General features: G+C 42.1%; 1 protein-coding gene across 4 annotated transcripts in view; it reads left to right on the top strand.

Annotated features, from left to right (window-relative positions):
* LOC112221184 (monocarboxylate transporter 1) overlaps positions 1-7,263 on the top strand; it is a 32,174-nt gene extending 24,911 nt beyond the window's left edge. For all 4 annotated transcript variants that reach the window (XM_024383358.2, XM_042330837.1, XM_024383344.2 and 1 more), the window contains 3 exons: positions 2,179-2,322; positions 2,668-3,453; positions 3,598-7,263. In XM_024383358.2, the coding sequence (XP_024239126.1) occupies positions 2,179-2,322; positions 2,668-3,453; positions 3,598-3,857 (1,190 nt within the window). In that variant the 3' untranslated portion in view covers positions 3,858-7,263. The remainder of the gene's footprint in view (positions 1-2,178; positions 2,323-2,667; positions 3,454-3,597) is intronic.
* Positions 7,264-13,067: the final 5,804 nt, after the last annotated feature.

The following is a 13,067-nucleotide window of genomic DNA, read 5'->3' as shown; positions in this document are numbered from 1 at the left end:
TATGGTCCACTCAGAGAGATAAGCCACCATTTCCCTACTCGAGTACATAGCTGCCCCCCACCAGACCAGTGAATGAATGCTATATACTGTTCAGCAGCCCATTCCCTCAAAAGGTAGCACTTAGCTCAGGCGCACATTCAGGACCTGCATGGGCGAAAGCCAGGTCATTGGTTCATGCAGTAGCTTTGTCTCAGATGGTTCCCAGTTCTCCCACTCTGAATGTTGCCTATTAGTTGGGCTGTGGACACATGACTGCCTGGCTGGCTATGCATGATGAGGAGCTGTGTGGGGGCTGACCTCTGACCTTTCTACTGGACCGGAACACACAGGCCCTGTCAGACTCAGACCCTAATGACGTCTATGACCCAATCCTGGCAGGCCTGAAAGCGGGGGTTTACAGCCAACAGTGCACAGCACACAATGTGTTCTTCTAGATTGTAGTTAAAGTAATCAATGAGTAATTGAATCAAATGGCTTTAGAAAGCCATTCTTTACATTAACAGCTGTCGCAAAGTAAACAACAGGAACCTGGCCTAGACCCCTAAAAGAGCAAGCAGCAGTACAGGGACAATCCATGCTTAATTTTGCATGTACGCTTACTGGTGCTACAGAAAATGGGTTGTGTTTCTTGGCTTATTCAAGAAACACAGTTGCCATAAAGATTGATTGTAGAGTGTTCATGTGTCATCCATGAACGCTACAAAAAAATCATGTTACGGAAAATGTATACATTGACTAAATAATGGGGCATAATCCTCTTGTCTTGACCTCTCTTTAATTTCTTTCCTATCCTTCTCATAATGTCTTATATCGTCAGGGTTGGTCTCAGGCTGCCTCCACAGACTTTTCACCCCCTCACCAGCTCATCTTCAGAGAGAGAGGGGACAGGCTCTTTGTTGGTGTTTAGCCTCGCCTGTATTAGAATGTAAAAAGCCTTTGTCGTGTTCCGAGCTGGCAAATGAGTCTGGACAACCTCTAAACAAAAACTGTCACATTCCATTTAGGTTCCTTCAGTGGTGCCGGGATTTGGCAGGGAGGCTGAAGCGTCTTCCACATGGATCTTCGCTCCCAGTTAGGCCTTGTTGGTATAGGCCAGACAGATGGTGGGCATGCAGCCAGCAGAACTCTGCATGCCATCTAATCATATATGTTTTCAAGTTGTAGTGAGCTAGAGGTTGTAAGGCTCATTTTATGGCCCATAGTTACCTTAAATTTGTGTTGCCAAACTCTGAGATTTAGCCAAACCTAAATGGAATTAATATGTTTCAGTCTAAGACTATAACAAAGTGGAGCTATTGTGAATGTAGCCTCCACAGCTTCCAGTAGGGAAGGTGATAGGGTATGTAGAAGTAGAACATTGACTAGAAAAACTATGAGTAGGCTATGTTTACCAAGTCATATCAGTAGACAAACTGTCTATTTCAACAGCAGTAGGAGGCTGAGTGGGACAAAGGTAGTTTCCCTCTCAATGTGAAGCTCTCATCTTTCAAAATGAAGGGATATTATTTACTATTACATGGGAACTATGGTAGATTACCCATAGGACATGAGTGACTATGTGTAACCTGCTCTACTGTGGAGTACTTTAAATGTATTTTTTCTATACCCAACCTCTCTAGCACAAACACACATAAAATCCTGCACAGGATTTTACAGTAGCCTAGTTAGAATTGCTCTTTAGCGACAGAGCCCTCTTCTTTTGTCATTCTCCGCACATACGTTAGGAATACACAAACTGTAGCCACACCTCACAATATCTTGTTTCACCGCGATTGTCTTGTTTTCTGTGCGATTGCATTGCCAACAGTGGCTAGACCAGAGAAATTGCTGCAGTGCAGCAGTGAGACAAATCATTGCAGAAGTTGTGTGGAAGCTCTGGCTGCACCAGCGTTTCTCAGAGTTGGGGCTTTAGGGACCTCTAGTGGCGAAATATAAAATTTCTCTAAAATAGACTTCTTACGGTAGTCTAATTCGCATTTTCACCTATTAAAGATTTAAAATCACGTTAATCAAGGAAATTAATTCAAGATGCGAATTTACAATCCTCTAAAGTTTTTCAAATGAAATTTAGATAGTCATTATGGTATAGTCAGTTATGCTTGGGCATATTTGCCTAAAGTGAATTTTCCCAACATATGAATCATCTTGATTGTTTGATTTGTATTTGTCACCTTTCAGGTCCTATCAGCAGTATCCTGGTTAATAAGTATGGGAGTCGTCCCGTCATGATGTGTGGAGGATTCCTGTCCGGCTGTGGACTGATTGCTGCCTCCTTCTGCAACTCAGTGGAAGGACTTTACTTCTGTGTGGGAGTGGTCGGAGGTAGGCCTCTTTCCTGGATAGTGCTATCTGGGATTCTCGGGACGTCCCTAGCTTAAACCTTAACCCCTACCTTAACCCTTACCTTAACCATTTTACATTTCAACTTCAATGGAGAGTAGGGACATCCCAAGGAACCCGAATAGCAAGGATATGTTCATTAGTTTACTGTTCATTAGTTGCTGTTGTTGAAGAAATGTATTGCCCTCTGGGGCCCTCTTCAGGAACTCTATTATCACTTTCTACTCTCCTGAATTTCCTTTCCGTCTGGTTTCATGTGTTATGTATAATGAATAACTATGCAGTCTGATATTGGACTGAATGAATGTATTTAATATATTTCAACAGGTTTGGGACTGGCATTCAATCTGAACCCAGCCCTTACTATGATTGGGAAGTACTTCTACCATAAGCGGCCCATCGCCAATGGAATCGCCATGGCAGGAAGCCCAGTGTTCCTATCCACCCTGGCCCCTCTCAACAGCTGGTTCTATGACCAGTTTGGTTGGAGGGGCAGCTTCCTGATACTGGGAGGCCTGCTGTTCAACTGCTGCGTCGCTGGTTCTCTCATGAGACCCATCGGACCAAAACCACAGCCTGCAGTGAAAAGTGAAGATGCTGCCAAGGAGAGTACGACATGTGGGCAGAAGTGTAACAGTTTTATCGACCTCTCGCTGTTCAAACACCGGGGCTTCGTGCTCTACCTCATGGGTAACGTCATCATGTTCTTTGGCCTCTTCTCCCCACTAGTGTTCCTTAGTAACTTTGCCAAGAGCAGGGACATCCCCAAAGAGAAGGCAGCCTTCCTGCTGTCTGTTCTGGCCTTTGTGGACATGGTGGCCCGGCCCTCCATGGGCATTGTGGCCAATACAAAGTGGATACGACCCAGGGTGCAGTACTTCTTTGCCTGCTCTGTGCTGTTGAACGGTGTGTGCCACGTCCTGGCGCCCATCTCCGTGGACTACACAGGCTTCGTTATCTATGCCATCTTCTTTGGCTTTGCCTTTGGCTGGCTGAGTGCAGTGCTGTTTGAGACGCTCATGGACCTGGTGGGAACGCAGCGCTTCTCCAGTGCAGTGGGACTGGTCACCATTGTGGAGTGTGGGCCTGTCTTGTTAGGTCCCCCTATGTTAGGTGAGTGCACACATGTATTTGTAGCTTACTTAAGCTCCTTGTTTCTATTTAAAGAAGTTCAATCATTTAACTGGTTTATTTTTTATGAAAAGCAAAAACTTAACTTATGATACAAGTTAGAATTAATATTTTGTTCGGTCACAGGGAAATTCAAAGACATCTACAATGACTACCAATACACCTACCAGAGCTGTGGGGTGATCCTTATCATTGCTAGTGTGTTCCTGTTCGTGGGGATGGGTACCAACTACCGGTTGTTGGACAAAGAGAAAAAGGAGGAGGAAAGGAAGGCTAAACTGGAGGGAAAAGAAGAAGAGTCCAACAAGGACAATGCTTCCAAAGAAGCCACCAATGACAGGGTGAGAGCAGTTGACGAGACAAAAACTGCAGAAGACATAATCTAACTGTCCTTGACATCAAATTCACGCATTCACATGGTACCTCAATACAGTCAATGAGATAATGTAGACATCAAATTCATTTGGTTTAAGTCTTTGACAGATAGCAATGTTCATGTAAACATATTTCTTCACCAGTTCCACTTCTGTCATTGAATAATGTATTATCAGCATAATATGACTATGTCAAGATACACGTATGTATGCAACTTTTTACCGAAATGTACAACTGCCCTACCAAAAAATACTATATTTTACTGGAGTCCAAATAGTACATCTTCTGCATAAGTGTTGTGATATATTTTAGAATATTATTATATACAGGTAATTCCTATGTGTATAGTGTATTTGGAATTTCAGAAGTCCACCTCAAATAACTACAATGTACAGTATTATTCTGTGAAAGCACTAGTGCTTTTAGAAGGTTTAATGAATCACTGTAACATTTTGTTCACACTGTCATGATGATTGGTAGGTTTCTTTAATCTCCGAAAGCATTGTTACATGAATAATCAGGCATAGTCTCTTGATATTCACAGTTCTTCAATTCATCTTCAAAACAATTATATTCCCGTGTTGACTGCACAGCTAAAAAGCTAGAGAGGCCGATAACAACACCAAAGATAATCCAGTTTGAAGACCTGCAGAAACTGCTTCTGCAATATGATTCCCCGATCACACTTGTGGATTTGTCACTATTTACAAAAATTGGCTATATCCAGGGGCGCAACTTTGGTTTTAGAAGTGGGGGGGGACATAACCATAGTTAGTTTTTTAATCCAGTCGGATAAACACTCCAAACAGCCTACTCCAAACAGCCTACCCTTCCGCATGGTCCTAAAGCACACCGTTGCCTCGTTTTGTATCATATTCAAATGATAAAATTAGGGAGGGACAAAAATGCCATTTCTAAATGTGGGGGGGGGGGGCATGTCCCCCTCATCCCCAGTGAAAGTTGCGGCCCTGGCTATATCGTTAAAATTATGTAAACAAAAATGGGCTTTTTGGTATTCATTTAAGTTTAGGCATAAGGTTTGCTTTTTGGTTAAGGTTTGGGTTAAGGTTAGGTTTATAATCAGATTTAAAAAATAGAAATTGCAGAAAAAGGCTGGGTTTAGCCATATTTATCACTATATGCCTCTGGTAACTAGTGATGACCAAATTTTTAGCTAGCTAAACTCATGAATAGAAACACATCATCGGGTCTAACGGTTGTCTTGCACCAAAATGGGAATGTGTGGGCCCTAAAATCAATGGCACTAATTCAATATAAATTAGTTTTTTACAAAATAATATGTACGTGTCAGTTTGTCACTTTCACGAGGTTGGAATAATAACTACTTTAGCCATTGGCTCGAATCTGGGTTGTGCCTTTAGATTTTGAGAACATTTACAGAATTTTGCACTTCTATCACTGACATCTCATTCCGGGCCTGGTCTTCTTGGTCTGTTTCGCAAGCGTTTCCAGAAGTCCCCCCAACAAGATGCCCAAGTTTCCGACTTGAAATTTTGAGAACATTTAGATTTTGAGAACATTTACAGAATTTTGCACTTCTATCACTGACATATCATTCCGGGCCTGGTCTTCTTGGTCTGTTGCGCAAGCATTTCCAGAAGTACCCCCCCCCCCAATAAAATGCCCAAGTTCTCCCAAGTTGGATGACCATTCAAACAAAAAAAATCCCAGTCTGAGCTAATTTTTTCACCATTTCCCAGTTGTCATGACTGCACTGAAGTTGCACTTCCAGTTGTTTTGAATGCAGTATCTGTGACAACACCAAAGACAACACAACACTCTTGAACTATGAAGAGTGCAATTGGGGGTGTTCCTGCATGTGGGCATTTCTGCATCTGTAGGAACCCCTCTTTATGTGTAAATTTGTCTTTTTTTTTGCTAGGACTCCGGTCCGCAGGCAGGAGCACTCCAGTACAGTATGTGGTAGTTATGCATGCCGAAGAGGCAGGGGGACAACGGCAACTAGTTAGCTAGTAATGTTAGACAGTGTCCTTCGCCCCAAGCCTGTTGGGCATTCATTTCCCGCTATTCTGTTAACAAGGTTGAGGGCAGTTGTTCGGCAGGCATTTAGGACACTGGGTAATAGCTAGCCAGTTAGTAGGCTAGGACTACGGTACACAGTAGGTGGGATAGGTAGCTAGCTAGCACACCGGTACACAGTGTACTTTCCCCTGCCTGTCGGGCACTTTTTCCCGAAGTACTGTTAACGACAGTAAGGGCAGGTTTTCGGCAGGTGTTTAGGACAATGGGTGCTAACTAGTTAGCTAGCTAAGATTCCAGCAGGTGTTCGGCAAGCCGGAGCAAAACACACTGTGTGATAGCTAGCTAGTTAGCTAGGACTCCGGTACACAGCAGCAGAAGAAAGGTTGCTAGTTAACGATAGCTAGGACACCGGTAGACAGTGTACTTCGCCCATGCCTGTCATGCACTAGTTTCCCGCAGTTCTGGTAATAATGGCGAGGGCAGGTGTTTAGCAGGTGGGAATGAAGGACACTCTGTGGTAGCTTGTTAGCTTACTAGCTAGGACGCCGGAACACAGCTAGCGGGGACGACTCCTGCAGATAGCTGTCGGGTGCAGTTCCTGCGGATGATTGGAATATCCAGCTACTACATTTCTTGCCTTAACCCATTAGCTATTTATCTCCATTAGGTGGCAGTATTTACTCTTACGTTAATGACTCTTGAGCTCCTGAAAGTTTATCCTCATCCCGGAGGAAATTGTTTGCACGTTATATTGGAAAATGACACTGTATATCACTGTTACTGATTGATTTAATTTTAAGTAACTTAAAAAATATTCCAGACACAACTACCTTGAGGTTGCACTAATGTCGCCTACTTGATGAGACTAAAGTCATAATTGTGAATGCAGAAATCAAGGGTTTGATCCAATGAAAGTTGATAGGCATTGATTGTCATGTGATGGTACCCTGATCCATGAGGGAACAGACAATCTTTGGTCATCTTCATCATTTTCATATGTCCAAGGGCACTTGGAGGGTCTTGAAGGGATCCAGCTTTTTGTCAGAATTGACTTTTCATATCAGGGCTAGGAGAAATTACGCAGCAGGTTAGGAGAATTAGGTTAAGATTAGGAAAAGGGTTAGGGTTATCTAAAATGCGCAAAAAAGTGTCTACTTTAACGTACATTTTTCAAAAGCTGGGTCCAATCTAGACATTACCGACTTGAAGGGAGGCACTTTGACGTCAACACACGAAGACACTTTTAATCATGTGTGTCATACATGGATGATGACCATGATGTGAATAGTTTTGTGAAATTTCAATGAATGTCTTTTTTTCTTTCAACAAAAAAATAAAACTGAAATGGGATGTTGTGTTCATTAAGAGTTATTTACTTTGGCCTAAGTATAAAATAAAATATCCCCACAGCTATTGGACTGTTTGAATTAATTGGCTAACCTGGATTACAATGTTTCGATGTTTCCATTGATTAGTGTAATGCAGAGCAATATATTAAGAAAATATAAATGTATGACTGGTATAATGTACATTTATTTCACATATGTAGTCTATCTATTTGAGACATTCTGCACACCTTCACTTCAACAACTAAACCATCTGCCATTTGAACAAAACAAACATTGGCTGTCTTCACTTCCAGGTAGGGATCTACTAGCTAACAGTTGCTCATATTTCACAATTAGATATTAATTATTTAGCTTGCTAGCTAAGTATGTTATTGCAAAATATTTTGTTTTTCTGTAAATGTGTCCAGTCTCTAGCTAGGTTAGCTAGCTAGCTAACTTTTTGCTGGCTAGCTGTTGTTGTGCCACTAACACACTTGCTCACTAACATTATCTACAAAAAAATAGCTATAGCCAAAATACCTTGCTTGCTAGTTTACTAACTGTCAATAAAGTGCTATTGTCAATTAATATTAATGTTACCAATTCGTTGTCAGGATAGAGAGAGAGAGAGGATTCAACTTCAAGCTGTTGGTTCCTCCTACAGAGTCAAACCCACTCCCAGGCACAGTATGTTCAGCTGTTGGAAAGCCGCTCATGGAGCCGCTCCTACCGCTGTCCTTCCTACCACTCACGAAAGTGCTCAAAATCGCTCCACACTCACAAATTCCAAAACCCATCTATTTTTGTGACTACCTGGACCTACCAATTGGTTTTAAAGTATTGAAACCAAACCATATGGATTTCAATGAAAAGTATTTGAATAAACATGAAATGGTGAATGTAAAAAGCGAACATCATTTCAAATAGGCTACATGTCCTACTAAACAGCATATAAACACTCTAAATAGGTCAGGCGCCAGACAGGGAGCCTAAGAAGGAACGAAAATGAATTATTTAGGCTATTTTATTTCTATTATTTCAAGGCTATAGCCTACAAAGGAATTGCCTTGTGAGGCATTTACTAGTGTGACACTAGGCTGGCAGGGATATAAAGCGCTCAGCATTTTAACAACATTTCATTGCATTAAATAATTATAGTCTATTCATTGTGCATATAGGCTGTGACTTACTTAGAATTAAGCACAAATTAAACAAAAACATGAATTATTACTGCCTTTGAATTCATTTTTAGAAAACACGAGTTTGGCCAGTCTGGGGCTAATACTCATGCGATCGTCCCTGGAGAGCCCGCAAGCAGCGGAGAATGTCCTCTCCACACTTGCAGACACTGGGGATTCTAAACACACTTTTGGCTACTCTTGCCAGGCTGGGCAGAGATTCAATTGTGTTTTTAATTTATCTATAGGTAAGACTAAGGTTTTTAGGCAAAATAACCCAATCAAAATGGAAAGCCCCTTGAACGTGGGTATATGCCAGGCCACTTAGGCCAAAATCGATTATGGCTTATTGTATAGATAATCGTATGACAATTAACGAAACGTTTAAGATATCAGATGTTTAGTTGATAAACACTAAGCTACAATGACACACTTAGTTATCGACCCACCTTGTTCCTTTCTTTTAGCATGTGCACGTAGTCAGTACACCATCATACTTTTGGGATTACGTGTCTTTTCAGATTCCACAATGATTCTTTAGTTGTTTCATGTAGCCAGCGTGTAACAACTGCCATATCTCGCCGGTGGCATCCGATCTGTAACATAACAGTTTAGCACCATACCAGCAGGTGGTAGCCAAGCTTTACACATAACAGTGGCCACTACACCGCACTCCCTCTCTTGCTCTTCGTCCTCATCTTTGTAAGTCACCTTGATTTAGCACCTGTGTGTTTTATCAGTTTCTTATGATATTCAACGGATATTCATGCTTTCAAACCTCAATAGCTTCCAAGATGTTGGAAAAATTGCGCACAACCATGCACAGTTCTTATTTTCAAGATTTGGACATTAATTTGCTTTCCAACACTAATAAACACGTAGAAATGTGAGCAGCATTTTGTATTCCTAGTTGAATTTGTTATGGAGCATAAAAAAAGTACACTTTTTTTTAAAATTCGAATTTCAATAGCTCCTTGGTCATGTGACCTACTGACCTCGAACAAGGTTCAGAATGTACACTTAGTGGGCCTACACATTGCACACAATTTAGTTTGTCCATTTTCATCTCACACATTTTTTCAAAAGTTCTAACTTCAATAGCTCCTTGGTCATGTGACCTACTGGACTCAAACATGGTGCAGAATGTCCACTGACTACCCTTCTATATTGCACACCCTCTAGCTTGTCAATTTTCATCTCACACGATTTTACATTAATTTTGTCATCTTTAGAATTCCAATAGCTCCTTGACCGATTCCGGAGAAGCTGGTTGGAACTTTTCTCTGTGAAGGGCAGGGCGCCCTGGAATGGGTTCACCCCGAGAGAGGGACCCAAGCCCTGGAAAGCGTTGTGGTTCCGGCAGTGTACGGTGATCTCTCGCTGGCCCTTGAAAATCCGGGGGCCATACACATATCAGCAGCAGGTCTCCAAAGTGAACAGCCTCTGGCATGTTATAACAATGTTGGTAAGGGAAGTTGGCAAGTCAGATATGTAACTTTAGAATAAGAATTGGCTGTAAGGACTGGGTCGGTCGGGCTGGGGTGTGAAGCAGGGCTGGGATCGAGCCGCGGCTGGGCGAGCAGTCGTTCCTTCGCCCTCCTCTCGCAACCTTTGGAAGTTCGCTTTGCGGCCCATCTCGCGGTGTGTGGTGTCGCAAGGGGCTGCATGCGGGGGTTTGTAGGGGTGGTGTCTGTCGGCGGGCCGAAGGCGGACCGGTGGGTAGTTGGGGTATTGGAGATGGCATGTACCTTACCATTAGCTGACACAACCAGGCCTCAGGCTTGCCTGAGTGCGGGACACCACGCATTGTAGGTGGGTAGGTATCCTCTACGCTCACTAGACTCGTGGCGGAGAGACTAAACCCAGTGATAGGTCATTGTATAGGTCTGGCTCATGCCCTACAAAGTGGGGAGAGGTATCTCCAGCTTGTCTGGAGCGGGGGGCCTACATCTGATGTGGGTATTACCATCCACGCCCACTGATTTTCTGTGGAGCCATAAAACGGACGGAATAAGCATAGATTCTCACTGGGCATGGATCACTGAATGTCAACTTGATGAAATTCAAAGGAGCATGCCCACCTGTAGTAATCCTGCTTAGAAGGAGAGGAACCGCAGGTTCAAACATTTGGTGTATGTGCTTGGCTGAGGAGACAATGGTGCGAAGCTACCATCTGTGAGACTATGACTGAACGCCTCTAAGTCAGAATCCCCCCTAAAGGTAACGATACCGTAGCGCAGCAGATCTTCGGGTGGCCCGGGATAGCCTGTCTCTTTTGGGAGGTGAGTAGAGCCATTCGTGAGGGGGTTGGGGTGCAGCCGGATGAGTTGCCGCCCTTCTACTGATACGTACCGCATGTTTGTGGGGAACCTGGTGCTAAATCACTCGTAGAAGACCTGATTCTGTGTGTGCAATGTGTGTCTATGCCATTGGGTTAGCTAGAACCAGTTTTGAAAGTTTTAGGAGTAATAGTTAAAGAGCTATTGACATTTGAAAAAGTAGATTTGTCACTATGTTGACAGTCCCTAACTGCTGTTGTTGGACTTAAGGAAAACTACAGGCGAATATCCATTGAATATCCAACCTGAATCTGTTTTTACCTCGGTCTAAAGCAAGGGGCTATTAGCAGCACACAAGTTGACTATAATGAGCATGCCCTGAGCTTGTGAAGTGAGTGCTACTGGAGTGCAACTGGAGCGAAATTGGAGCAGGCGAGAAAGCCGATGCTCCAGCCTTTGGCTCCACACTCCAGTCAAATTAGGGCATGCTCAGCTCCAGCTCTGCTCACATACTCTGTTCACCAGACAGGTTTCTACCGTCAACCCACATGAAATAGTGGAGGATAGTAGATGTATCATGCACACTTTGCAGCAGGTAGTATATGTTTTGTTTTAAATAAAATAGTTTGGTATTTTCTCAATATGAATGACCTCGCATCAATGTTCTACTTCATTTCTTACAGGCTGATTACAGGGCTCGCGTCGCGTGCGCGAGTGTTGCAAAATAAATTTAGAAATCTATGTTATTCGAGCGTCTGCATTTCCAAGGGCTAAAATATAATTCAGTTCTATTTATGACGCAGATCACGCTGCAAGTCCTGCCTCTCTCATCTCCCATTGGTTTATAGAAGCAGGTACCCACGTGCCATCTCCTCATTGGTTATACCCACGTGGGTGACTGAAAGATGAATGAAGTCAGTGGCGGTAATGCACCTAATTTATGAAAGTTGCCAAGAGAAGAAAAGGCCTGGAAGGAGGAGAGATTACTAGAAACGATTCGGTTGACCATTTTATGTGTGGATTAATTGGCGGAGAGGACCTTGTGCATTTCAGGTCAAATAACAACTCAATGTTTATATCCCAGGACAAATTAGCTAGCAACAGCAAGCTAACTAGCTAAATTGCCATAAATGTTTAATGCTTTTCGACCTGATCTCAAATTAATATATTTGGTTCAGAGTTTGTTTTGATATTTTAACCTGCATGTCGTGATCACGTTTGGTGTGGGTGGACAAAATACATTGATGCACGATGGCGCACAATGGCGCACACACGCAGCCGGTTTGGGTTCCGTGTTAGTGTTATAATAAATGTTTAGACAAAGAGTTTTCCCTCGACGAATATGAAACCCACCAGATCAGGTATTTTTTCATATGGAACATTAATTGCAGAATGCTGACTCTTTTTTTTAAATGTAGTGCTGTTTTTTCAGACCCAGATGCTACGTTGATAGTGATTTTCAGTCAAGGAATTAGGTTTAGGCTAAACCGGCTCCTAGAATTTTGGGCAAAGTTGATTTATCCAAAGGCATGAGTTGCACATGCATCTCAAGGTAGAATAAATTCATAATATATTTTCTCTCAAAAGATGCATTCAAGATGAAAGTTGTGCCACCAATCAAAAATAAAGAAGTGAGTAAACTTAGTTTGGTGTGACACTGATAAAAACAATACTATGTAATGTGACATGGAGCTGGTGGGTCGTAGGGGAATAAAACTGCTATAGAGATCAGAGAGGGGATGTTTCCTGGATTCCCTTAAATTGTTGTGTACATTCACCTGTATTTGTTACACTTAGTGAGTATCAGTCAGAAGAGGGGTGTGATGTCCAATTGGGTCTTTAGAAAACTACTGGGCATGTTCCAAACCTTTGCTTCTTTAAACCACAATGGTCACGTCAACTTTGGCATGCCACAATATAGGCCTAGATACAGTGGTGCAAAGTACTTAAGTAAAAATACTTTAAAGTACTACTTAAATCAGTTTTTTTTTGGTATCTGTACTTTGCTTTACTATTTATATTTTTGAGTACTTTTACTTTTACTTCACTACATTCCTAAAGAACATTATGTATTTTTTACTCCATTCATTTCCCTGTCACTCAAAAGTACTAGTTACACTTTGAATGCTTAACAGGACAGCAAATGGTCCAATTCACACACTTCTCAAGAGAACATCCCTGGTCATCCCTACTGCCTCTGATCTGGCAGAATCACTAAACATGTGCTTTGTTTTTAAATTATGTCTGAGTGTTGGAGTGTGACCCTGGCTATCCGTCAATAAATTAAAAATACAATTGTAAAGTTAATATAAGGACTTTTTATTAATTTGTACTTTTACTTTTGATACTTAAGTATATTTTAGCAACTACATTTAATTGTGATATTTAAGTATATTTAAAACCAAATACTTTTAGAGTTTTACTCAAGTAAT

Source organism: Oncorhynchus tshawytscha, linkage group LG02 (genome assembly GCF_018296145.1).
Source record: "Oncorhynchus tshawytscha isolate Ot180627B linkage group LG02, Otsh_v2.0, whole genome shotgun sequence".
Classification (NCBI taxonomy): Eukaryota; Metazoa; Chordata; class Actinopteri; order Salmoniformes; family Salmonidae; genus Oncorhynchus; species Oncorhynchus tshawytscha.
This window is presented reverse-complemented; position numbering and strand designations above follow the sequence as displayed.